Genomic DNA, 25497 nt, shown 5'->3' on the forward strand with positions numbered 1-25497 from the left:
GCAGTAGGGGGAGGTTCCCATCCTTCCCAAAATGAGATAGTTGGTGTGGCTGACTCTTAAGTGATCCTGGCATGGACTGGGAGGGTGGGTCTGGGCTTTGGTGCTAAGGTGTAGTTCTGGGTTTGGAACTGACCACTTCCCTCAGCCGGGAGTTGGAATAAATCTTCAGGTGAATTACTGGTTTAGCCCAGAAGTTTAAAAGGTCAGTATTGGAGTTGGGTATGAGGAGTCAGAAACTCAAGAGCAGTTTCATACTAGGTTTGGGGGACATTATAAAGTCTTGAACTCAGGGGCCAATTCAAGACTTGATTCAGGCTCACAGTTGAAATTAATATAAATATTGGTGGTGTTGGTCAGCCTCTGCTTGGGATGGACAGCAGGTCAGAGAAGTAGAGGTTAAGTGTGGGGATCAAAGGGATTTGTATGGAGTTTCTGCAAAGCCAGGGTCATTAATCTTGGGTTCTAAGATTTATATGATTGGAGTTGGAGGTCCTAATGGCCCCATAGGTGGGGTTTGAATATCTGTGTTAGGCTCCTTTTCTGGTGACCCAGTCCCAATTCTGGAATTGAGGTTCCTAATTCAGCAAGTGTTGGTCCTGATCTGGGAATTTTATTTAAGGTTTGGGATTCAGAAGAGGGACTACTGGGTCCATAGCAAGGTAGCTATTGGACTTTAAGGTTCACCTGGGATCTAGAGCTCAGCATTGGTACTAGGGTCCATTTAAGGACCAGGGTTGGTGGTAGTCGTGCTACTATCACAAGATTATAAAGGGGCTTAAGTCAGAATTGGTATTTGGGGGTCAATATAGGGTTCAGATTAAAATGACTATTTGTGCCAATTTCTTGGCAGATGTAGGGGTCTGGACTCAATGTTGAGTTTGAGGGTGGGCCTGAGCTCAATTATCAGGTCCAGGTTTGTAGGGGAGGAAACGGGGTCCCAGAGTAGTATCAGGTTCATATCAAGGCTGGGAGCCACTAACAGGAAAAGACTTCCTATAGGAGTCTGGCTCTGTCCCTGATCATTACTGAGGTTCTGGTTCAGAGTTCCAGCCGGCTTGGACTCGTGGTTGGATTGTGGCCTTGCTGGGCCTGCACAGGCTCCGCAGCTTTACAAGCGAGAGTGCACGAGGGGAGGGGCGGCGCCGGGGACGCGCACGGCAGGGGCAGGGGCGCGAGCGCGCGGCTGGAGCTGGCGCGGGAGCGACGGGAGCGGTGGCGGCGGCGGCGGCGGCGGCGGAGGCAGAAGCAGAGGCGGCGGCTCCGGCCCGGGCTCCAGCTTCAGCTCGGGTGGCGGTGGCGGGACTGGGACACGGTAGCGGCGGCGGCGGCGGCAGAAGAGGAGCGGGAGCAGTGGCCCCAGCGGCCCGGGGGGGAAATGCGGACCGACGGCCCCTGGATGAGCGGTGAGTGATCCCCGGGCTCCCCCAGCCCGCTCCGCGTCCCTTCCTTCCCCCACCCCCCCCGCCCTCTCCCCGCGTCCACTGAGCGGGGCTGGAGGCGCCGCTTAGGCCGGGCCGCGCCCCCACCTGCCGCGCCCGCAGCCACGGCTGAGCCCCCCACCCCTGGAGCCAGGCGGCTCCTCCCCGCGCTCGCCCCGCGGCAGACGCGCCCCCCACCCCCACCGCCGGCTGGCTCGCCCCTCGCCGCCCCGCTCCTCCGCCGCCCCCCTCCTCCGCCGCACCTGAGCCGCAGCCTCCGCCCCCCCAGTGCAAAGTTGCCCCTTTGCACGTGCGCTCCCAGTCCCCATGCCCCTCCCTACCTGCGCGGACGCGCTCCGGGGGCGGCCTCAACCTCCCACCACCACCCCAGCCCCGGGCGGGTCCAGGCCGCGCCCCCGCCCCTGCCGCACAGGCGCCCCCTCCCAGCCGGCAGGGGATCCGCAGCCGCCGCGCCCCCGTCCTGCTCGCGGCCCCGGCGCACGTGCGGTCCCGGGGAGCGCCGGGCGCTAGTTTGGAGCCCCCACCCTCCTCAGTGGCCAGCACGGGCTGGGGAGGGGCCGGGGGGGGCTGTGCCCGCCCCCACGCGGGTGCAACGACCTGAAGGCCCTGGAGCGACCTGTCCCGTGAGGACGTGGCCACTCAGACCCGCTCCGGAAAGTTCACTCAGTCGCCGCCCCGCGTCCCGTCCCGTCGCGGTGTGTCCCGGTCCTCATCGCTTTGCCCACGTTTCTGTCGCGGCTTCTTTCTGTCCCCCTCTGCGGCCCGTTCTCTATGCCCTTCGGTGTCTCTGCATCTCTGTCCCTGTGCCACTGTCTCCCAGTCTCACCCCCCTCCCCCCGCAGTCCCAGGGTCTCTCCAGCTGTGCCTCTCTCCCCGGGTCTCTGTGTCCTCCCTCCCTGGGCCTCTCTGCTCTCCCTCCCAGGACTCTGTGCGCCCTCCCCCATCTCTGAGTCGCCCTCTTGGAGTCTCTCTGTTCTGTCTCTCCCGGTTTCTTGGTGGGTCTGTCTCCCCACCTCTGCTAGGCCCTCTCCCCACCTCTGCTAGGCCCCCTCCCCATTTCTGTGGAATGCTGCCTCTCTGGTTCTTCCACCTCAGGGTGGGGGAGGGACAAGTCTTTTTCCCCATTTCAACATCCCCCCAGTGCAGCCCCCACCCCAAGTAGGAGCAGGTTGGGGGGCTGGGGCCCCTGTACCTGCCTGAGCTGTGAAATGGCTGGGAGGCTGCCAGCATGAGGGGACTCTGGATTCCTCTGTGGGTAGCAAGGCAGAGCCTGGGAGGCTGGACTGGACTGAACTGGACTGGACTGGACTGGACTGCTGAGTGTTGGCCATGAAGGCTCCACTTTGGCTCCTGAACAGACAAGGGCAGGGATCCAGTGTGACCTGGTGAGGGATCTGACCAGTGAATCCAGGAAAGTGCATTAGGGTGGGAGACCTGGAAAAGGATCCAGGGGTGGTGCTTCCAGGGGGATCCTCAATGGTGAGGGATCCTTTGGGAGGCACTAGGGATCTGATGGGATCCAGAGGAGGGTTTTGACTGGAAATTCTATACTTGGCCCCTGACTCTTGCTTCAGGGAGTAAGAAAATCCCTGTTTTTCACTGATTATGAGAGAGCCAGGGCTTCAAGAAGGAGCAGGTGTAAATCCCTAAGTACAGCCCCCTACATCTGCAGCCCCCGTCATGGGATATACACACACGCACACCCCATTTCTGCACTCAGCCCACCCACCTCCCGCACACTGCACATCCACTTACCTTCCTGCCTTGGCACTTGCACACTTGGGCCTGCATGGCAGCCAGAGCTCGGAAATCTGCGCTCGCATGCCCATGCACCACTCTGTGTGCTTGCTTGTGCTCTCACAACACTCCTGTGCACATCCCGGGGAGGCATGTGTGCACACTCACTTCCTGGTGCATTCTTAGAGACACTTCCTTGCATGTTTTTGTTTGCTCAAGTTTCCCCCTTTTCATTTGAAATGTGTCTGTAGTTTTGTTTTCTTTTCCACTTGCTCTGCCTCTTCTCTCGTTCTTTCCTTTAACACAGAAATTGTCTTAATTCCTCCTTCCCTGTCTTCCTTAGCCCTACAGGTCCTGACTCTCCCCCCATTCAGCCTTGTGCATACTGTGAGGGTGGGGATGGTGTCTGGGGCTTCAGTTGGGGGGCTGGTGAAGCAGTTGCAGGGTGCTGCAGTAAGAGTATGCTGGCTGAAAAGCTTTTCTCCGGCACTGTGTTGATATGCAGTGAAATGCTGGCCCCCAGCAGAGTCAGTCGGCATTCTCTCCGGCATTCTCTCTGCTCTTTCTCCTATCAGTCCTAACCGTGGGAGGTGAGTGTTGAGGGGGAGGTGGGACGCAGGCTTCCTCAATAGAGGCTAACACACACTATAGCTCCTCCACTTTCCAGCTTGAGACCTTGTGGAGATCTTTCCCCCCTGAGTCTCAGTTTCTCCTCCTGTAAAATGGGGCAGCTAATCCAACCCTGGCCAGGTCCCAGGGCTGCTGTGAGAACCAAAGGGAACTGTTCAGCAATGCATAACCAGCAGTGGCAGTTAACATCTCGTGTGTGCTTGGGCCAAGCTTGCAGCCAGAGCCCTGCCCTTGAGAAGCTCGTGGTCTCTTGGGGAACAGACTGCATCATGGGAATGAATTACAATTCAGTAACTTCTTATTGATTTCTGACTGTGTGCCAGACACTGGGCTAGGCACTTTCAGCCAGACTGCCTTGCTTCCTGTGGGACTAACAGCAGTGTAGGAGAGACAGTGCATCACTTAGGAACTGCTGAGGTTGAGCTCACCTAAAGCAGCTGCAATTCTAAGCTGAGGTTAGAATGTTGGGGAAATTCAGTATGAGATGGGAGAGTTCAGAGGCCAAGGTGAGATGAGTCCCAGAGGAGACTGAGAAGAGGCTGTCTGAATTGGGTTTTGAGGAACAAATAGGAGTTTCCCAGTTGATGAAAGCTCTCCAGGCAGGGGAGAAAAAAAAGTAAACAATATGAGTAAAGACTCAAGAGGTCTTGTGTTTGGAGGTATAGCAGGTCACAGAGGGTTTTGAATGACCTTTTAAGTAGCCAGGACTTTTACTCTGAGAACACCAAAGGAGACACCAAAGGTTTAAAACTTGGGTGGGAGGTGTGGAGTGTGCTATGATCAGATTTATGTTTCTGGAAGAGGATTCTGTGGCTGTGGGATGTAGATAGAGACAGGATGCCCAGTGAGTAGGAGAGTACAGGTCAGTCAGGTGAGAGATGATAGTGGCTTGGATAGAGCTGTAGCATGGAGCCATTTAGAAGACACATTTATAAGGACAAGATGATTTATTGGATGTGGGGTGAGGAAGAGGAAGGGGTCCAGGTTCCTGGGAGTGCCTGGGGGGAACATTCGCCAAAAGCTCTGCAGCTTCACTGAGCTAGAGACTTGGGAAGGAGAGGTAGATGTGGGGTCAGATACTGAGCTCATGGTTGGACATGTCTTTGGATGTTTGGGCATCTGAGGTTCAGTGGGGACAGGGGAGACATCCAGGACGGGGTTGGGTGTGAGGGTCTGGAGTTTGAGAGAAAAGTCTGAGCCAGAGAAAGGAGAGAAGGTTACAGGAGAGAGTGAAGAGCTGTGCTCATCGGGAGAAGACAGGCTCGGTGGTTCAGAGCGCACTCTGGTTCCAAACGTCTGGGGTCCGACTCTACTGAATAGCGGTGTGACCTTGAGCAAGTTGCCTGACATCTCTGAATCAGTTTTCTCATTTGTCATATGGCCTTAATAAAATTCCCTGCCTCATAGCGTTGTTATGAGGATTAAAATTAATGTGCAGAAAGTTCTTAGAACAGGGCCTGGTGTCTAGTAAGCACTGTCGGCTCAGTGTCAACAGGTGTTACTGTAATTGTCATCAAGGAGACTAGTGCCGGTCTACCCCCACCCGAGTTAGTGGAGGCACCTTTAAAAACTATATATTGTTAAGGTTAGGGCAGCTGCCCACCACAAGTAGCTGCAGATTTAAGCTGAGGTTAGCAGGTGGGGGAGCTTAACAAAGGGAGCGCCCAGCCCTCAGCATCATCGTCGAGGATAGTATGTGCTACCCAGGTGTATCTGATCTTCAGGTGGGCTGGTGTGAAAAGGCTAGAGGATGAAGCCCTGGGGAAGAGACCCCACATTGGGTTGCATGTAAAGGGGTTCTGAGAAGGGGCAGCCTCCACATGGTCAGTTGCCTGTTGCCCCCGCCCCACCTGGGCCCTGAGAATCTAATGAGGTTCTGCCTCTGAGGTCCAGATGCACCCAGTCTGTGTGTCCACAACCTCCAGATCTGAGAACAGTGGTTTTTCCCCCTCAGTAGTGTTTTAGCTGCTACTTCTGGAGAGTGTTCTCATGCAACCATGGGGGCTGTGTGTGGGCTGCCCTGTTGGGGCCATGAGGTCTGTGCGCCTCTGGATTTCCACTGGCTCCTGGTCCTACTGCCAGGCTAGGTCCCAGGCATTGCAGACGATGGAGAGTCCTACTGGGGGCCAGCCCTGGGTTGGTGCCATGGCCTTCTTACCTGATCTTAGTCATAACTGCCTGTTCCACCCTTTCTGAGGCCTTTCTGGATGCCAACCAGTGATTCCTAACACAGGGCCTGCGCCAGTCTCATCAGGCTCTTTCTGAGTCTCTTTCTGCGTAGCTTTCTAGTTGGCCTTCTGGGTATATCCACAGCCCTGATTGTTCTGGACTTGTCCCAGGGTGTCTGGAATGGTTCTGGGAGCTGCTACTGGTGAATCTGAGGGGTGATCCTGATTGCCTGTCTAGGATGTTTGGGGGCCAGTTTGATCCTGGACTGCTGTGGTACCTACAAGGTGCTGTTCTGTCTCCTCTAGAATCCTGCCCTCGTGCTGTTCTGTGTACTTGAGGGTCTTTCCAAGTGCAAGGTTGTGTCTGTTCCTGTCTTGTCTATTCTCTGAACCACCTCCAGGCCATTTGTGGCACCCACTTCTTTGCAGGTGGTGTTCCTGCCCAGGTTAGGTCCAGTGTCCATGTACCACCAGACTCCTGGTGTGGTCTTGGGTGTGGCACTCGTCCTGGCTGGCTCAGAACCCCTCCTGTTGTCCATCTTGGACTCTGTCCTTCCGCCCCAGGGTCTCTGAGCAACGGTGGAATCAACAGCCTCATGTCTGGCACCGTGAGGGCCCAGCAGGCATCCCCAGACAAACCAGCCTTTGAGTTTGTTAGGACACGGGAGCTGGTTTGTCTGGCCAGACCCGCTCAGCAGCCTGTGTTATGGGAGCAGCAGCCACCGGGAACTTTGTGAAGAAACTCAGTGGGCTGGGGAAGGGAAGTGTGTGGCCATCCTGAGGCTCAGGGCTGATGGTTCCGGCAGGGGCAGGGGGCAGTGATGCAGGGGGGAGAGGGATGGGCTGCAGGGTCATATGAATGGCACTGGGTTGGAGAGGCCTGTGTTGGTGTCAGGATGGGCCATCAGTCAGTGAAGACATCCCCCATGTTGGCAGAGGTGGTCAGTCTTGAGTGGGGGGTGATTCCCAGGTATGGGAGGCTAGCCTCAGGTTGGTCAGGACAGCACGCTCCCTGACCCCTGTTCCTGTGTGTCCATTTTGGGAGGAGCCGCAGTGGAATTGCTCTGCAGGTCAGGGTTCGGTGTGCACGTGGTGGGGAAGGTGCAGCCTGCGTGGAGTGGGCCCCGGCGGTGCCAAGGAGCTGAGCTGTGGTGAGGTAGTGACGAGATAATATGGGCATGGCTGGCCCCTACCACCATCCAGGACAGTGCCCACACTGGTGGGGACTCAGTAATGATTCTAGAAGGAAGGGGCTGGGCTCTGTCACAGTGTGTGTGCCAGCAGAGGAGGCATCCAGGGGCACACCTTCATTTTTTAAATTATAGAGAAGGAGAAAGTCAAAAATAAATATTGCTTCTGAAGCTTCTGTGAAGGCTGCATGTGTGCTGGTGTAGTTCTTCCAGGCTGGGTTGTTTTCTCTGAACTCATTCATGTGTTCATCCACTCATTCAGCATATCTTGATGGAGCACCTACTGTGTGCTGGCTTTCTGTTAGGTGCTGGGGATGGAGCTCAGCCAGGCACACACTGAGCTTATGGTTGTGACTCAGTGACCACTCAGCAATTGTATAAATAAATTAATCATCACACTTGCGGTTATTGCTCTAAGGCAAGGTCCAGGCATGTAGTCTGGGACATCATGGAAGGCCTCCCTGAGAAAGTGCCATTGGCTCTGAGATCTGCAAGGTAATTGCCCAGAAGAACGAGGGTAGTGCTGCTCAGGCAGTGGCATTCAGCAGGGGCCGGCTGGAGACCGGAAGAACTGTGGCACATGGGAGGATCACAAGAGGAAATTCTTGTGGCTGGATGGCGGGAGGGAGCATGGACAGGTGTGGCTGTGCTGAGCAGTGCAGACACAAGTCTTACTGCTGAGGTCAGGGGCTCATCTGTGTTGTTCACAGCTTCCTGTTGGGTACCTGGAAGAAAGCCAAGCACATAGTAGGTGCTCAGGCGTATCAAGAGAGTGAGTGAATAAAGAGATGGGCGTTTTTACTAACGGGGATCATCTTGCACAAACAGTTGCATAACCTGCTTTTCTTTCCTGCATGAAGAAGTTTTGAGTGTCTTTCTGTGTCAATACATACTCTGCTGCGATGGAATTTTGGATGCTTTCTCACCCTTTTCTTTCTCTCCAGGAAGGAGTGGAGGCCCCTGTGCCCTGGCTTCAGTGCTGGGTGTCCAAGAGTGACTGGTGTGAGCAAGCAGAGACCTGGTGAGTGTGCCCCAAGCTGTGACCAGGGATAGGGATGCAGAGGGGTACTAGGAGCCAGGTTGTGCAGCTTGGATTTTGACACAAGCCTTGGAGAGCCACGGAGGGGATTGTCACTAGGGACATGAATGCTGGCCACTGTGCATGTGGCTGAGAGATGATGGAGGCCTGGACCAGGAGGGTGGAGATGGAGGTGGAGAGAAGGGATCTGAGCGCTAGTTAGGGAGGTGGAGTAGACAGGACATGGTGAAGGATTGAATATGGGGCATGAGGGAGGAGAGGTGTCCAGGATGGTGCCTGGGTTCATGGCCAGAATGGATGGTGGAGGTGGGTGGGGAATGATACACAGCTCATCAGCTGCTGTAGGTGTGAAGTAGGCTTCCGGGTGACATTCTGGGACTTAAACCAGGATCTGTCAGCGTTTCCATTTACCACGTTTGTGTAGCAAAGACTAGGTTGTGTTAGAAAGAATAGGGTCCTCACAAGATCTGGGACAAATCCTTCTTTCTCACTTTGAGGTCCACTTTGCCTCCCATCTTTCTGGGCCTCAGATCTCAAGCTAAAGACTAGACTTTTTCCTGAGGGTGATATGAAGCACTGGAGGTTCTTAAGCAGAGAAGCAACATCTGTGCATTCATCTATCCATTTGCCGTTCCATTCATTCATGAAACATGACCTGCATGCTTGAGGACCATTTGCACTTCTGTAAGCTAAACAGGAACATTGGTTTGGTGCAGGGCTTATCAGAAGGGAGTGACCGGAGGCAGAAAGACCATGGAAGAGGTGGACACTCATGAGGTCTCACTGATACGATGGAGGCAGGGGTTACAGCAAGGCAGCTTCAAACTTTGATCAGTTGGGCATGTGGGATGTGGAAGAGGGAGACTGAGGACTAGCTGGCTTGGTGACAAGGTCAGTCATGGCCCTTGCCACTGAATTGAGGCCCCGGAGGAGGAGTGGGATTGGAAGATGAGTTCTGGCCAGACCATCCTCAGTAAGCTCCTTGAAGGCCAAACCCATGACTGTCTTGTTCATCACCCTGCCTCCTGGTCAGGCTGGCAGGGCCCCTGAACAATTACGTGTGGATGGCTGGTAGAGAGGGCTGTTGGTGGAAGAGATGGTCTGTCCACTGGGTCTCTGCTGGGGGCCAGGCCTCTGCACAGTGAGAAGGGGATTAGAATCATGTAGGGGAGCAGCAGGAGGGCCTCGTCACAGCTTGGGAGGTGGATACCATGTGTTCCTTCACCTGTCCGTCCTCAGATGATATGTCTGACCTGTCTGGGAGCCCAGTCTCACTGGAAAAGATGCCTGAAAGTGGAGCCCTCTGTCCTCTAGGGAGGCCACTTGCTGATGGCGTTTGTGAAGGGGTAAAGGTGGGTGTAAGGCCCAGCTTGTGGAGGCAAGGCGGTCTTTGAGGGGGAAGGGAAAATGCTCTGGGACCCTGTGGCCCAGGTACAGCTGGTACAAGGCCCTGCTGGGACCTTCTGGGGTGTGGGGCCCAGGGTGCTCATAAGGGACCGGCTTCTGAGGCAGGGGCCAGGGCAGGTCCTAGGCTACATAGGCAAAGGATCTTGCTTTCTACCTTTAGAGTTTCTCAGCCTCAGTACTACTGACATTTTAGACCAGATGATCATTTGTCGTCAGGGACCAGCTTGATATTGAAGGGTATCTGGTAGTATCCTTTGTTTCTTCCCACTAGATACCAGTAGCACCTGCCCCCTTCCCCCTGACAATCAGAAATGTCTCCAGATACTGCCTAATATCCCACAGGGGACAAAATCACCCTGGACTGAGAACCACTGGTGTGCACCACCTCTTGCTGCCTTTATATGCTGTACAAATCTGGAAAACTGGGGAAGGTCCCTCAGGGAAGATTTACAGTGATGGGACATTTGAGCTGAGTTCTGAAGGGTGGTAGGTGGTTGGAGGCAGGAGAAGGGCATTCCTGCCATGGAGAGAAGAGCTAATGCAGAGGCCTGGAGGCAGCCACGCCTGTGAGCTGTAACCACGGGAGGCACCCTCCCTGGAGGGTTGGTGGTTCAGGGGTTAAAGCTGTAGCTGTAGGAAGGTGCCTCTGCTGGTCCATTTGGGCTTCTGCCCTGAAGCTAAGCCTCTGCTGGACCTTGTGCCACCCCCAGAGACACTGGGATGCTCTTCCTAATGTCCCATCTGCTCCCAGGGGAGCACAGGAAGCTAAGGGCTTCCAGAGGGTAGGGACCAGCTGCAACAGGACAGGCAGGCTGCTGCCGGCTGCGCTCACAGACACTGTCCAACCGGCTAAGGGGGAAGGCAGGCTAGGCTGCTGCTGGCCACCTCCTTCCCTGGGGCTGGGGTCGAGGCTGGGGCTGTGATTTATTCCCGTCATAATCTGGCGGTTGATTTGGTGAGAGTTGTAAATGTGTTGGTTTTCCACTTCCTGAGTGTAACAAGGCCTGTTTCCGCCTCCGCGGCCACTGCTGCAGTGCCACGCGGTGAACTGTCCAGGACGTGACAGAAGGGTTTGGTGAGGTGCTGCGGGTGAGAAGATGAGCGGCTCCCACTCTCTCTCTGCCCTCAGGCTCCACTTGCCCATGCCCTGGCTGCTCCTAGGGCCCTGGACACCCCTCCTGCTATGTCTGTTTTGGGGCCCCAGCCTCCTAGGGGCCAGAGGCCTGGCCTGGATGGGAGGAGGAGGCTGCGGGAACAGGTGGCATTTGGAGACTAATTAATATTTGTGAATAAAAACACGTGCCCAAGGGAAACAAATCAGTCTGTGTTTGCATATTCATGAAGAGGACTCAGAATGATCCCAGCTGTTCTCCAGCCAGGGAACCCCCCCATCGCTGGTGTCACACAGTCTCTAGTTGGCGGCAAGGGTGAGCAGGGGGCCAAGGCTGGCAGGGGTGGTCAGGCTGGGCTGCAGGGAGTGGATATGGTCTCTCTGTAATGTGCATTTCCGTGGCATTTGGATTCGAATCCTGTGGCTCGGTGTGGTGCCTGCTCCTGCTTTTCCCTCAAAGCTCTTTAGTTCCCAGGCTCTTCAATTTCACAAACCAGTACAGTTTCCAAAAGTACTTGGAGACCAGGCATGGGCCTGGCAATTTTTTATTTTTGCCAAGTAAGGACATTATAAAAAATAACTGCTATCTGCTATGACCATCATTTCATACAAGAAAGGACATTTTAACACCACAACAAAATTTGAGAATAAAGGACGGTTCTTCCCAAGAAAGGGCAGTTGGCAGCTTTACACTGATGTAGCAGAGAAAAAGGATGCATTAAAACCATTCTGAATGTAGAAAAATCGCATCCGATTATATTCTACAATGTACAGTATGGAATTGTTTTCTGCCCAAGTATGTCAGTTTGGTAGAACCAATGGTCCCCACTGCAGTTCAGAGATGAGCCTGTGTGTGCAAGGGTTCTGGCCTTGGTTTCCTCCTGGTTGTTGGAAGCCCAGGGCTCATGCAGCCAGGCTGGTGGAAGTGGGCACTTTCCTCTTCACACCACTGAGCTGGATTCAGAAGGTTCTCAGCAACCCCAGCAAGTCTCACAGTGGTCCCAAGTAGCTGCTCCTCTCCCAGCTTCTCTCCGCAGGGGACCCTGAGCATTCTGGGGTGGGGGGTAGGGCCAAGGTCTACACTGAGTCCCCAAGTAAGGGCCACTTGTCTTTGTCCCTTTGGGGGTGGAGTTGCTGGAGGCCCAGGTTCTCTGACACCCACGGCCAGAATCTCGAGACCGTACCACCTAATGTCCATTCTGGAGAGTTATGCCCCCATGATGGCTGTACAGGTGGCTCACACCCCTTTAATATCAGTACCAGGGACTGACACCCCACAATAATGGGGTGTTACACCTCTGTGATGTACTGGAGAGTTACAGCCCTACCATGTCCATCAGGCAGTGGCAACCCATGATGTCTGTACCCTCTGTCTACACTCACACCACGTCTCAACCAGGCAGCTACACCTCCATGATGTCTCCACCTGGGAGTTATACTGCCATGATTACTGAACCAGGGCAACTCTACGGGATTTAAGTGTCGTGACAACTATACTGTACTGGGGAATGGCACCCTGTGACTGTTGTGCTGTTGAACATCTGTGATGTCTCCTCTTTGTAGCTTCATCCTCCTTATGTCCATACCAGGGAGCCATGCCCCCCATAATGTGTGTTCCTGAGGGTCATGTCCCTATCATGTCTCTACTGAGGGGCTCACACCCGGAATGCTTGTCAAACCTGGGAGTGAAACCTCTGTGGATGTTGTATGGTTGCACACCATGACCCTATACTAGGCCCCTCTGCCCCGTCGTTTGGTCCAACAGACCCCTGAGCTATAAACCCATGTTATGTGTACAAGGGGCTACAGTATGGTTGTGTTAGGGGACCATACCCCCATGACAGCCTGGCCAGGCAGTTCACCACCTGCTGTCTGCTGGGAAATTGTAATCTGTTGGTTGCACAGCTGCACCGCAGTGCTATGATGACAAAGCCCAGACAGGGCTTTAGTGATACATGGGCTCCATCCCCAATCGGCTGTGGAAACGCCCTTTCTCCTGGTCTCAGCCTCCTGAGCTCTGTGCTCATTGAGCACAACCTCAGGCATGGTCTAAATGGGGCTGGATGCCCACCATGCACCTTCAGCTTTCTTGCTTTTGCTGCTCAGCTCCCATCTCAGACATCTGGCCAGATCTCCCACCCTGTCCCTTTGTGTTCAGCCTCTACCCCACCTGACAGTCCTGCCTGCTTTGTCCCAGCACTTTTGCTCATTTACTGCCCTCTAATCTTTTCACCTTTGACTGTCCCAGTTGAGACTAGAGTTTAAGTTCCAGGAGGGAACAGAGCCATCTTTGAGTCCTGATCCTTCGTGTTCACCAGCCTCATCACCTCCTTGCAAATTCTCTTAAAATTGTGGGTCAGCTGGCTCCTGGGTCTGATTATGAATCTCCTACCAGAGTCTGTGGGTACCACTGCAGGGCCCCAAGGTGTGTTCACTGTCACTCATTCCCCTTCTAAGCCCTTTTGTGTTTTCAGAGCATTAATGAGGGACTTATCATGTGCTAGCCTCCTCCCCAGAGCAAGGTGTGAGCAGAGCTGGTGGGCACTGGTGTGGATCCCCTGAAGCCCCTTGGGTGAGGGGGCATGGGAGAGAGACCCTAGGTTGCTCACCACAGGGGCTAAGAAGTGATACAGTATATCGGTACTGTTCGGCGTAGCCACACTGAAGGCTTCACACAGGTGCCTGACAGAGTGGGGAAGGTGCGCCTGGATGAGGAACCCTGTGAGGAAAGGCCTGGAGGCATTTGGCCAGTCCCAAACACCCTCTTCCCCAGGTACTGTTCCTGTCTCAGCCCAGGTGGCACTTTTGTGCAAGTGGCTCCCTGAAGTTTGCATCCCTCCCCCCGTCTGTGATGTGCTCAGGGCGCTGGGGCAAAGACAGAGAAGGTGTGGGGTTGAATCTTACTTAGGGTCCAGCACCTCCATTCCTAGCCACTAGGGCCTTCTGTGGTTTCCCTTTAGAGTGGGTAAGTGCCATGGGAATTGGGTAGGACACGGGCAGCCAGGTGGGGCAGCTGCAGCTTGCTGAGAGCGAGTTCTGGCGAGCCCAGATGGGGTGTGGCTTTGGCTTCAAGCCTCTGATACCTGGATCCTGTCTGCTAACAAGTCTGTGCTTTGGGGCCTGTGCTCAGCGTGCAGGGTCTAGCCCCCTGCCTCCTCCCTCCCTGATGGAAGAGGGGGGCAGCAGGATGCCCCAGGTCTTTGTGGGCCTGCTGACTTCTCACTGTTCCCCATTGGTTTGGTCTGGTATCTCTGTCTGCACCTGCATGTCTCCATGTCTGTTTGACCCCCGTGTCCCTGTTCCAGTCCCCTATGGAGGTGAGTTGGAAACTCAAGGTCTGGGATGGAACATTTCTGTACATCCTTTAATCTCAGTAGCCCCTGACCCTGTACTGTCCCCTACCTGTCCCTCTGAAGGCCTCTTGTACTCTGTCCCTACAGTGTGACTGTTGGGTTATGCTTGGGGCCACTGGGGGATCAATGAGGAGCCTGGGTGGTCACAGGGTTTGGAAGGTCTGAGTGGTCATTGCACAGTCCAGGTGGGGGATGGTCTATTGAACTACACTCTGGATAGGTAGTGAGGATAAACTGGGGGGTCTGTGGTGAGTGGGGGCCATGTGATGGCATAGGTGGCAGTGGGGATATTGGTGAACACAGCTAACTGACTCTGCCCTTCTCTCCATCACAGGTCGGGTGTCCTGGGGTGTGGCTGGCCATAGTGCTGGTGCCCTGGATGGCCCCCAAGCCAGCCCCAGTGAGGACAATGGTGCCCCTTGTGCCTGCACTCGTGATGCTTGGTTTGGTGGCAGGTGCCCATGGCGACAGTAAGTCTGATCCCTCAAGGTTGGGGATCTCCCAGGTTGAAAGGTGGCGTTCCTCCTAGCTGGACTCCAGGATGGGGGACAGGACCAGCTACTAGGAGAGGCAGGATGGCTAGATACTCCTCCAGACTTTCTTTTGTCCTTGAAAGACACCCCTCTCCCCTTCGCCAGCTGGGAGAGCCTCCCTCCAAGGAGTACCCCAGCCCCATGCTTTCTAGGACATCCTGCATGTCCCTTAAGGCACTGCAGGGTGGGGCGCATCTAAGCGTGACTCTTTTATGGGGTAGCGATGAGACATGTCCCGGATTCATGTGGTCAGTGGGTAACGTGCTCAGGCATATATGGTGTCTGCCACCACATATCAGTGCAGAAAGCACAGTGTGAACCATGTCAGGGATTGGCGTGGGAACAGGACACAAGGAATGTGTATGGATGTTTGGGATGCCAGATATGTCCACTGATCCAGGGAAGGATCAGAAGCCAGAGCCACATAGCCATTCCCCTGGGCTAGACCCTCAGTATCTGGTGCATGGAGACCCTGAGCCCACCCCACTCCCCCAGGGAATTTCAAGGCAAGGGGGCATCCCTCTCCTCCAGCCCCTCAGGAAGCTGGGCTCCAGAGCCCCTGTGTGTATGTGTTGGGGGAAGTGGGATTGTCCCCTGTCCAGCTCCAACTCCGAACTTTAGTCCCTTTCCTGCTGCCCTTCCCCCTGTCTGGCAATACAAGACTGGCCGCAGCCCGCCCTGTCGCCATGGTTACCACTGCTTGGTTACTGGTGGGAGGCGGAGCACAGGGCAGATTTAGCCAATCTGCACATTGAGAGGGAGGGGCGAGGTCGGAGCTTAGGTCCCAGGGGAAGGGGCCGTTCCCAGCCTGTCCGGAGCCCTGAGGTGGCCAAGGGCCAAACCAGGGGTCAGCCTGGGGCACAGCAAGCCATAGGGCTTTCCCAGCTCCCCTCTCCAAGGGTCTGGGTGCAGATCTCTTTCCTTGCCCCACCCAGGCCCTTTCTCCTAATGGGTCGTTAATTATTCAGGACCAGATTCTGGAGGAGGGGCTCGCCCTTTGTGCTTTGGCGCAGGCCGTGGTAGGTCTCCTCCGGAAGGGGAAGGGGAGGGCAGGCAAGGGCGGGGTGGGGGTAGGGGTGCCAAGTGATCCCACGTCTGGTCAGGTCTGCCCGGGGAGCACTCGAGCCCACAGGGGCACATCGGGTAGGAGACACTGAGTGTGACTCCTACGTTGGCAGGGAGGCAGAGGCTTGTGAGGCAGGTGTGGTCAGTAGCCTTTGGACACTGAAGTACTGCCCTTGCCCTCCGCCCGCACCCTGGCCACCCTCGGGGCCTTCAGACAGAGCTTGAGGGCAGAGGGAGGGCCTTCCGGTTGGACTTGGAGAAACACCCCCCCCCCCCCCCCGTCCTGGGAGAATAACTGCCTTCCCCTCCCGCTCAGAGCCAGTATGCCCTGACTTGTCCCCTCACCCTCGTCCCCCTAGACCCGCTCATCTGCCTGTGTGCTTGCCCCTGGGGAGGAGCATTACCACCCACCCACCCAGCCACCCAGGTCAGAAACCTGGGCCTCCTCCCTCTCATCCCCCTCATCTAATCTGCTAGGCTCTGTTGTTTCTACCTTCTAAATATTTTTGGAATGCATCCCCTTCTCTCTCCACTGCCTTCACCCAAGCCACCTTTCTCTCTTGTTGGGCTTTTGCCCACAACAGCCTTGTGATGGCTTCCCTGTCTCCAGTTTCTCCCCTCATAATCCATTCTCTATTCCAAAGAAGAATCATGTTGCAGAGTGAAAGCCTGATCACTTCACCCCTCAGTTTAAGGCCCCTCATTCCCCTCCACCATTCCCTTCAGGACCAAGCCCGGGGGTCTCCAGCATTCTCCAGGCCCTGCTTATCCAAAGTCTGCCAACCTCATCCTTCACTCTGCACACCACCCCATACCCCCACCATGCTGACTTCTCTCTGTTGCCCATATGCTCCCCAGGCCTCTGTTCCTTCTGTTTCCTCTGCTTGGAACACTCTTCCCCAACTCATTGCCCTGACCAGTTACTGTGCACCTGGAGCCATCACTTCTTCCGAGAGCGCAGGTCATATGCTACTCCTCTGTGCTGCATTCGTATTGCATGATTGTAACCATCTGCCTCAGGTGTGTCTGTCCCATCTGTCAGACTACGATGGGTCAGACCATTGTTCAGGCCTGGAGTGTGGTAGATGAGTGAGTAAAGGGATGGAGTCAGGCCTGGACCCCAGTAAAACTTGGGGGCCAGGGCAGAACAGTTTTTTTAGAGCAGAATCTGAGAACCTCCATGGTGGTCCCTTAAGGACCAGAGCCCAAGCACCAGGGTCTTAAAAGGAGGAACCAGTCAGAGAGCCATGGGGGAGGGGCCTGGGCTGGGGGCCGTGGTGACCTGGCCCTGGGAGGCACGGTCTGTTAATAGGCCTGCCTTACACTGCACTGGCTTTTGGATCTGTCCCTCGAGGCACGGCCAGTCTTGGGCTGGGCTTGGGAGACTTCTAGCCAGGGGCAAGCAGGCAAACTTGGACAGAGCTGCTGCAAAAGGTAGGGCAGGTGCCCAGAGAATTGACGGCCGGAGCAGTGAAGTGCAGAGTGGAAAAATGTGTTTCTATAGGCCTCTTAACGAGACAAATGAATGGGGGCCCTGGCCTCTGAAGGGAGTGGAGGGAAGCAGGGTGGAGAAACAGCTGCCAAGAGTTAGCCCAGAGGCCCCAGCGTCAATGCCAAGTCAGCTCCAGTGGAGACCTGGGCACACAGGGCTTGGGCAGCTTCCACAGCCTGGGGCTTTGTGGCTTCTCAACGGGGAGGTTTGTGGGGCCAGAGGTGGTCCTGAGCAGGAAGAGGATCCTGCTAATGTAGCATGTGTCAGGTGCTAGCTGGGAAGAGTCCACATGGACCTGCCTTGGGGAGCTGCAGGATGGGCTACTTACAGTATGCGCTATGTTGGCAGCACAGGCACTGAAGTGACTTAAGTACCGTGCAAGGGACTGGGAGGCTTCCTGGAAGAGTGGAGCCCTGGGCATTTGCTAATGGGGGGTGTTGCATAATGAGGTGAGATTGTGGGGAAGAAGCAGGAATGATCCTGGGATTGTCTATGGAGCTCTTGAGAGAGTCACAGTAAACTGTACCCTTTTGCCCCAGACAGCATGGGATCAAAGCAGGGATGTTTGAGGTGTTAGTGGGGCCCTGGTTATGGCCCAGTTACTTGGAATCATAGGAGGCCCTCTAGAGCAGGTTGCCTGGTGGCTAGAGGGGTAGCTGGTGGCTGCAGTTATGGGGTGGTGGGGAGGGGTGCCTGAGTAGCTGAGGATGGGTCTATCATTCCTCCCCTTCCCCTCCTACCCCCCAGCCTTATGGGTAGGCAGGACCTCGTGGCCTGTCTAGACTCTGCCCTCTATGGAACTAACAGCAGGTTGCTTTCTCTCTTGGGCCTGTTTTCCTATTGCACAATGAGGGTAGTCACTCCTGCTCGGAAAGGTTAACTGAGACCACATATTCAAGGCACCTGGCACCTAGTATGTGCTCCCTGGATCTGAGGCCATGACCTGGGGCTCCCTGTGTATCCCCCAGGAGCCCAAGATTGTCTCTGAGTGGGCTCCCCTCTGGTGGGGGCACCGGCAGCAGTCACAGGAGCCAAGGTTAATGAATCCCCAGCTCATTAGGTGGTTCAGGGCCTGGGAAATCCGCCTCTCTGGGAGCTCCCTCCCCGCTTGCAGTACCTCACCGCTGCCCGTCTGCTCGCTGCCTCTGCACTGTTTGTATTCACGTGTGTGTACTCTGTGGGGAGGGCGCAGAATAGCAGTCGGTCTCCCAGCGGAGGAGCCTCGGAGGTGGCCCAGTTTGGCTGTCCCTTGGCTGGACCCTGGCAGGTGTGCCTCCCCTGCTTATTTCCTTTCTCAGGCTGCGGCCTCCCACTTTGCATGGGCTCAGTGTCCCAGGGCGTGCCCCCAGGAGGTACTGCCCAAAGGGCTTTGGCACCCTAACCTCCCTGTGGTAGGGGAGGAGGCAAGTAAGGAGGGGAGGTGGAGCCCCATCCTGGTGGGACAGAAAGCCCCTCCTGACACATGATCTCAGAAGTTCTGTTTAGACCCTCGCTGAACTCCAGCTGTGGGTCAACACCCAGCAGAGTGGCGAAGTCCCCGGTTTTGCCCATGTGCCTGGGGACCTGACCAGTCAGTGCGGCCTATGATCAGTGCTGGGATGAGAAATCCAAGAGCTCCAGTATGGGACGCAGAGCAGGCTCCCACAGGCCTCCTGGGTAGGGTGCGTAAGAGGGGCAGGGCATACACGAAGGCAAGCAGGTGCCCACGGGCCTGGCCTGTCAGGAAGCCTGGGTCAGAGGTGGCTAGTCCACCAGGGTCCAGGTGTCTGGGACCGGAGCTGTGTTCCAGCACAGTACGTGGCCCGTGGTAGGTGACCTTTTTTGAAAGAGTCAAGAAAGCCGAGTCTGGAGAGGTTAGCAGAAACGAGTGTGGGGAGGAGAGCCGGGAGACAAATGCCAGCCCAGCTTTCGTAGGTGGGGAGAGACGTGGTCAGAGTCATGTTCCCCAGTAGTCTGCCTGGGGCACAGAAGGGGAGGGGACTCAGCAGGGCTCTGGGAGGTGATGAGCTGGGGTTTGGCGCCTTGCTGGGTGTGGGGCCCTGAGGTGGGGTGGGATTCAGGAAAGAGGAGGGGCCTGCGGGAGTCTGGCGGGTGGGTGGGCTGGGCACTGGCCCCTCTCCAGACTTCAAGGGGGTTCTGCCTCCTCAGTTGCCCCAGGCCTTGGGCACAGTCCAGCCTCCACACTGTACTCAGGCCTTTCCCCTGCTTGCTCAGGCTCCCGCGCTGACCTGGCTCTCCTCCCCAGCTTCTGGTTCTTTGTTTGGCACCAAGGCTCCACCCCCAGGCACACTCACCCAGCCATTCCGGTTCAGCAGGTTCCAGCCTCTGGTCTGCAGCAGACACGTTGAGGCAGGAGCCAGAGGAGGGTTTCCACCGGGTGCCCCGCTCCGTGGCAGAGGGGGCTTCCCCCTGGTGTGCGGGGCTGCAGTCTCCATCCTCCTGGGCCTGCCCTTGTCAGGTCACACCTCCCTTTGTTTGCACCCCTGTGTGCCAGGAACTGGATTGGGCGCTGGGACATGCAGGAGCAAGGCAGGCCTGGTGTCTGCCTGCCCAGGGTTATAGTTTTAGAGGCGCAAGCAGCTATGAACCAAATACTCCCCCAAAATGTGGTAAAGGTAGTGACATCACACAGCTACATAAGGAACCATAGCAGTGCTGCGGGAGAGGCAGAAGGAGTTGCAGAGAGCTTAGAGCCGGAAACTGAGCTAATATAGTTGCAGACAAGGACGGGGGACCAAGGAAGGTTTTCTAAGGAAATCATGTTTAAATTGAGATCAGAAAAGTACATAGGGTTATGAATAGGTAAAGAAGTCATCCAAGAGGTTCCTGGCAGAAGGAACAGGGCCTTTATGCAAAGGCCCTGAGGCTGCTGAGGGCATTGCTTTATCTAGGGGGAGGGTCTGGGGTTAGACCTGGCAGGGCTCTGTCCACTATAATAGAAGTTTAAATCTTGTTTTGGGAGCAGAGGAGAGACCTTTGGAGGGTTTCGATCATGGGAGAGAGACTATCAGTTCATGTGGCTGCTGAGTGGAAAATAGACTAGAGGGGCAATGCTGGAGGCAGGGACAGCTTGTTAGGTTGTTAGAGAGTCCAGTCAGGGGAAGGTAGTAGCAGTGCAGGAGCACCAGAGCTGCTGTTCGGAGGTCCTCAGGTCTGGGAGAGGGGTGCACAATGTGCGTGGGGATGAGCGGGAGACACCCCCAATGGAGCCTGAGTGGGCAGAGCCCTATCGAGGAGGACCTGTTCAAAAGGACTAGCAAAGAGGGACAGGCTGTGCAGACAAGGGCGTGCTGGGAGAGTCCAGAGCCTCTTTTAGAGGGCAGTTGGAGGAAGGGTAAGGCGCACTGAGGCTTCCAGGACTCATGTTGTCCCCATGCCACTCTGGCCCTTGCAGGTTTGTGTTGCCCCACTAAGGCTGTCCCTGGTTCTGAGCTGGCTGCCCTTTCCCCACTAGGTACTCTACCTCCCAAGAGCAGCTGGGTGGGTCCTGGATTTCCCTTCTCCAGGGAGGCCCTAAGTGCTACAGGGTGAACTTAGGATTTGGAGCAAACCCTGGTTCCAACCCCAAGGCATTCTATGATTTATCCATTACTTAACCTTCTGAATTTCCAGTTCCTCATCTCTGAAATGGGGTTGGTAATACTGTCTACTTCATGGGATTGTTTTAAAACTAGTAATTGAATGAGAGTAATAGCTGCCCTCATGCAAGAGCCACTGTGTGTCAAGACTGTGCACGCAGTTTATGGACATCATCACATTTTGTCTGCACAGACCCCTGTGTCACTAGCACCATTTTCCAGATGAGAAAATGAAGGCTCAGAGATGGTGAGTGACTTGCTCTATAATTACATAAAACTTCCAGAGCCCACTAGGCCCTGGGGTGATGAGTAAGATGGTTTCCTCCCTGCAAGGCTAAGCCCTCCCACGCTCTACCTGCAGCTGTCACCCCAACCCTGGTGGTCGCCTGGACCCTCCCTCCATCAGGGACTCTACCCCTCTGCTGTCCCTCCTCTTTCCACTGGATCCTGGATCAGCACCTCTCCCTCTCTGCAGGCTCAGGCTCCTTCCCATCAGCATTTAAACATTGTCTTTCACGTCTTGGGAAAAAGAAACTAAGATGTAAAAACATCCTTCCACCCCCTTCCTCCCTAGGTGGTATCTTTCCTTTCTCTTTCCCGGCACAGCCCACCCCCTCTCAGTAGTCACAGTGCTCCTCCCCACTCCACTGCCCACTCACTCCTCCTCGTCCTGTGGTCTGGCTTGGGCCCCCTACCACACACTGACCTTGCTCTTGATGAGGCCCACATCAATACCATGTGAATCTTTTTGAAGTCAAACAGGCTTGAATTCAGGTCTCACATGTGCCACTCATTGGCTCTGTGACCTTGGGCAAGTGACTCAACCTCTCTGAGACTGTAAGCTGGGGACAGTAGCAGTGAAGGACTAACTGAGATAAAGCACCTGATGCAGAGTGGCTGCTTAGGAGAGGATTGTCGTCACTGCACACGTTTCTGTACCAGGGACCGGGTAGGGCCTGGGCTCCTCGGTGCCAAGCAGGTGGTCTGAAAGGTCACTTGTCACGCTATTAGCCTTCTTGGAACCGTTCATTGGCCTGATTAATAGGAAATGGATCTGCTGTCAGAACTCACAAGGTGTTGCTACATTTTAATAAAAGCAGTTTCTCTGGTCTTGTGACCCTGGGTGGTGGGATTCGTAGTGTAGGTGCTGCAGGTTGGCCCTGGTGTGTGTGTCAGGGCGGTGTGGCATGGCGGTAGAGTATCTGAGCACCACCCCCCTTGCTTCCCTGTGAACCTTGGGGAGACATCCAGGTTGTCAGAAAGCAGTAGCCAAATCAGTGGGAGTAGGTAAAGGGCAGATCTCCAGGAAATCATTCGCCTGGGAAGGAGTCCAGTGATACTCAAGACATGGAATCTCTAGGCCTTTGGGACTGCTTGTATACTGGGGCAGAGGGGGAGTCAGTGGATTGTGGCTGGAGCCTTGGGGTAGATGGAGGTGCCATCACTGAGGTGGAGAGCAGTAGGGGACAAGTCTGGGGGAGGTGCTGGGCTGCTCCCTGCCGCTCTCAGGATGCCTTTGTCCTAGAGCTTGGAATTGATAGGGGAATGGGAGACAGAAGACTAGTGGTTTAAGTAAGAACTGCAGACTCAAAATACCTGGGTCTAAATCTCATCTCTGCCACTAACCAGCTGTGTTGTATTGGACAAACCCCTTAACCTCTCTGTGCCTTGCTTTTCTTCTCCGTAAGCAGAGGTAATCAGAGTAGCCGCCTCATAGGTTTAGAGCCCTTTGAATAGTGCCTGGCATATATAGTAAGCCCTATATAAGACTTAGGTGTCGCTCTTACTATTACCTGTAGATATTTCTAGCCTCCCATCCAATGGCTGGCACCTATAGTGTTGGCCATGACTACAGTGAATGTACTGTGCTGATTTGGTGTCTCCATCTCTCCAGGCAAACCTGTCTTCATTAAGGTCCCTGAGGACCAGACTGGGCTATCAGGAGGGGTGGCCTCCTTCGTGTGCCAAGCCACAGGGGAGCCCAAGCCACGCATCACGTGGATGAAAAAGGGGAAGAAAGTCAGCTCCCAGCGCTTCGAGGTATGTCCTTGGTTGGGAGGGGCCGGACAGGGCTCAGGGGCTGCCTCCTCTGGGACCTGGTCCTATATCCCCCCCACTGTTCTTCCTCTTCGGGGGCCTTTGGAAGCAGGAGGAAGGCTGACCACACACAGGCCATGACACATGTCTGTCCTCTGGCAGGTAATTGAGTTTGATGATGGGGCAGGGTCTGTGCTGCGGATCCAGCCACTGCGTGTGCAGAGAGATGAAGCCATCTACGAGTGCACAGCCACCAACAGTCTGGGGGAGATCAACACTAGTGCCAAGCTCTCTGTGCTCGAAGGTACATGCTGAGGAGGGACGTGGCATGGTGGGTGGGTAGACTGCTGTGTGAGAAGAGCCAGCCAGCCAGCCCTGTCCTTGCCTTAGGCTGGTATGTGTTTGGCCGTCCTGGGGTCGGCAGAGGTCAGCAGCGGATAGTGATCATGGATCTGGCCTGGGTTGTTTGGCCAGTGGTGAGGGCAGCCGTGGGCCTGGTTTCTTTGTATTCTCCCACTAAAACAGGGCACTGGGGTAGAGTCTGGGGCCTGACTTCTTGTATGGGGTGGCAGCTGTGTGTCATTTGGGGTGCATGGCTTGTGGCAGCGGATCTGATTTTCATGTGGAAGCTGGCAGTAGGTTTCGGAGAGTTGTATGCTCTCTCGCCCCTGTGAGCTAGGGTGCCAGCTAGGGGCTGGAGCTCTGGATGTGGATCTCAGAGTCTTCTCACTCGATGGCTCCTCCATCCGTTTCACAAATACTCCCCAATGCTGCCTCGATATCCAGTGGCTCATCTGACCTGGGCCCTGCCCTTGAGACTCCAGTCTCCTGTAAGTCTTGAGGGGACAGCTCGGGGCTTAGAGGCAGAGGAGAAAGGAGCTGTTGTCTAAGCTGTGTCCTGAGGGTGAGGAGGAGTTTGGGAGGGGGCCTAAGCAGGAGTAGCATCAGCATGTGCTGAGGCCCAGAGGCAGGAGAGCTGGAAGCTTTCAGGGAACTCTGAGTGGTTCAGTCTGGTTTTGGAGGGTGGGTGGAGCTGGAAGGCACAGAGAGAAGTGAGGAAGAGCAACTCAACATGAGCCTGGAGAGGTTTCAGGGCAGATCACACAGGACCAGGTTGAAAAATGAACACTTTCCTGGAGACATAGGAGGCTATGAGCAGGGTGGGGAAGGGAAGTGATATGAATTAGCCCCTAAATTCATCAGTCTGAATGTCTGCCTGTATTTTCAAAATACAGCCTTCATCTTTTACTTTTTTTTAATTGAGGTAACAGCACCTTTTCACTGTTGAAAATTTGGTAAGTATAAAATAACACATAGGAAAAAATTTAAATCACCTGTCATCTTACCTCTACTATTAATATCTGGATATTTCCTTATAGTCTATTTTCTGTGCATACATTATTAACGAAAATGCTATAACGTTCTGCCCAATGATTTGTAAACTGTTTTTTGAAAAAACATATCATGAACATCTTCCCTGCCATTAAATATTCTTCTGTATCATTAATTTTAATGGCTGTACATAAGCATGACATGGAAAGACCCTAATTTATTTAGCCTTTCCCTTATTGTTGGATACATATGTTGTTCCCAATATTTTTTTGCTTTTATAAATAGGGTGCTATACATGTCCTTGCAAATGAGTCCACCTTCCTGATTCTAGATTTGTGGAAGTGGAATTGCTGGATCAAAGAGCACATGCATTTTTAAGCCTTTCAATATTTCTAGGAGATTGTGTGAGTTTATACTCCTGCCAAGCAGGGCATAAGAGGGCCTCTTTTCTGCATATCCTCACCAGCAGTGGGAATTACCATTAAAAAAAGATCTTTGCCAAGTTAATAGGCAAAAAATGGCATCTCAATTTAATTTGCATTTCTTTGATTACAAGAGCACTTGAACATCTTTTCACATTGGCCATTTTTTGTGCTATGGCTTTATATGTTCACACACACATCCACAGAGAACTCCTTTGTGTCTGTGTGGTGGGGGGGCTCCAGCTAAGAGGGGCAATCGAGGACAGTGGTTAAGAACAAGGCCACTTACTGTCTTACCTTGTGACAAGTAACTATGCCTCTGAGCCTCATTTACTCCATCTGTAAATAGGGATGTATTACTTGCTGCCCACACTGGTTTAAAGGATTAATACGATGACTCTGTGAGATGCCGGCATGAATGATAGCTGCTGTTGGGCTGGAAGCTGCACAGCCTGAGGCCCAGGCATGTGAGCTGGCAGTACAAGGCCTCCATGTTGCCTGGCATCTTCCAGGTAGCCCCTGCTGGCCACTCCCATGGACAGGGACTTAGCTGTGGTGCAGGAGCTCAGAGGGCAGGCCGGGACCAGGATCACTGATTACTGAGTGATCTTACCCTGCCACCTCTGACCTCAGTTTCCCCACTGATGACCTGAGGACAGGTATTTCAACACTGCCCTCCCCCCTGTTGGCATCTGCCCTGACAGGGAGCCATTTGCCCTACCCTGCTATTCAGGAGGTAGCTGCCGGGCCAGAACCATGGCTTCTGCCTCAGAGGGCATCTTCTGAGGCTCTTCTATTAGTGTTGAACGAGAAGTACCCCCAGAGCTCCAGTGCCCCAGCTCTGGCCCTGGATCTCCCCCCAGGTCCTCACGGGTCCCCTCCTACCTCCACCACTGCCCTGGGCAGCTTTAACTTTTAAAGGATTGAGGAGGTTGAGGAATGGTCTTTCAGGGCCTGAGGTGAG

At 54.7% G+C, this 25497-nt stretch overlaps 1 protein-coding gene across 7 annotated transcripts in view; it reads left to right on the forward strand.

Annotated features, from left to right (window-relative positions):
• The first annotated feature begins 1204 nt into the window (after nucleotides 1-1204).
• The window catches only part of PTPRF (protein tyrosine phosphatase receptor type F), an 81860-nt gene continuing 57567 nt past the window's right edge, over nucleotides 1205-25497 (forward strand). For all 7 annotated transcript variants that reach the window (XM_036893202.2, XM_036893205.2, XM_036893210.2 and 4 more), the window contains exons 1-5: nucleotides 1205-1403; nucleotides 8109-8185; nucleotides 14409-14544; nucleotides 22637-22782; nucleotides 22942-23083. In XM_036893202.2, the coding sequence (XP_036749097.2) occupies nucleotides 14454-14544; nucleotides 22637-22782; nucleotides 22942-23083 (379 nt within the window). In that variant the 5' untranslated portion in view covers nucleotides 1205-1403; nucleotides 8109-8185; nucleotides 14409-14453. The remainder of the gene's footprint in view (nucleotides 1404-8108; nucleotides 8186-14408; nucleotides 14545-22636; nucleotides 22783-22941; nucleotides 23084-25497) is intronic.

Source organism: Manis pentadactyla, chromosome 4 (assembly GCF_030020395.1).
Source record: "Manis pentadactyla isolate mManPen7 chromosome 4, mManPen7.hap1, whole genome shotgun sequence".
In the NCBI taxonomy this organism is placed as follows: domain Eukaryota; kingdom Metazoa; phylum Chordata; class Mammalia; order Pholidota; family Manidae; genus Manis; species Manis pentadactyla.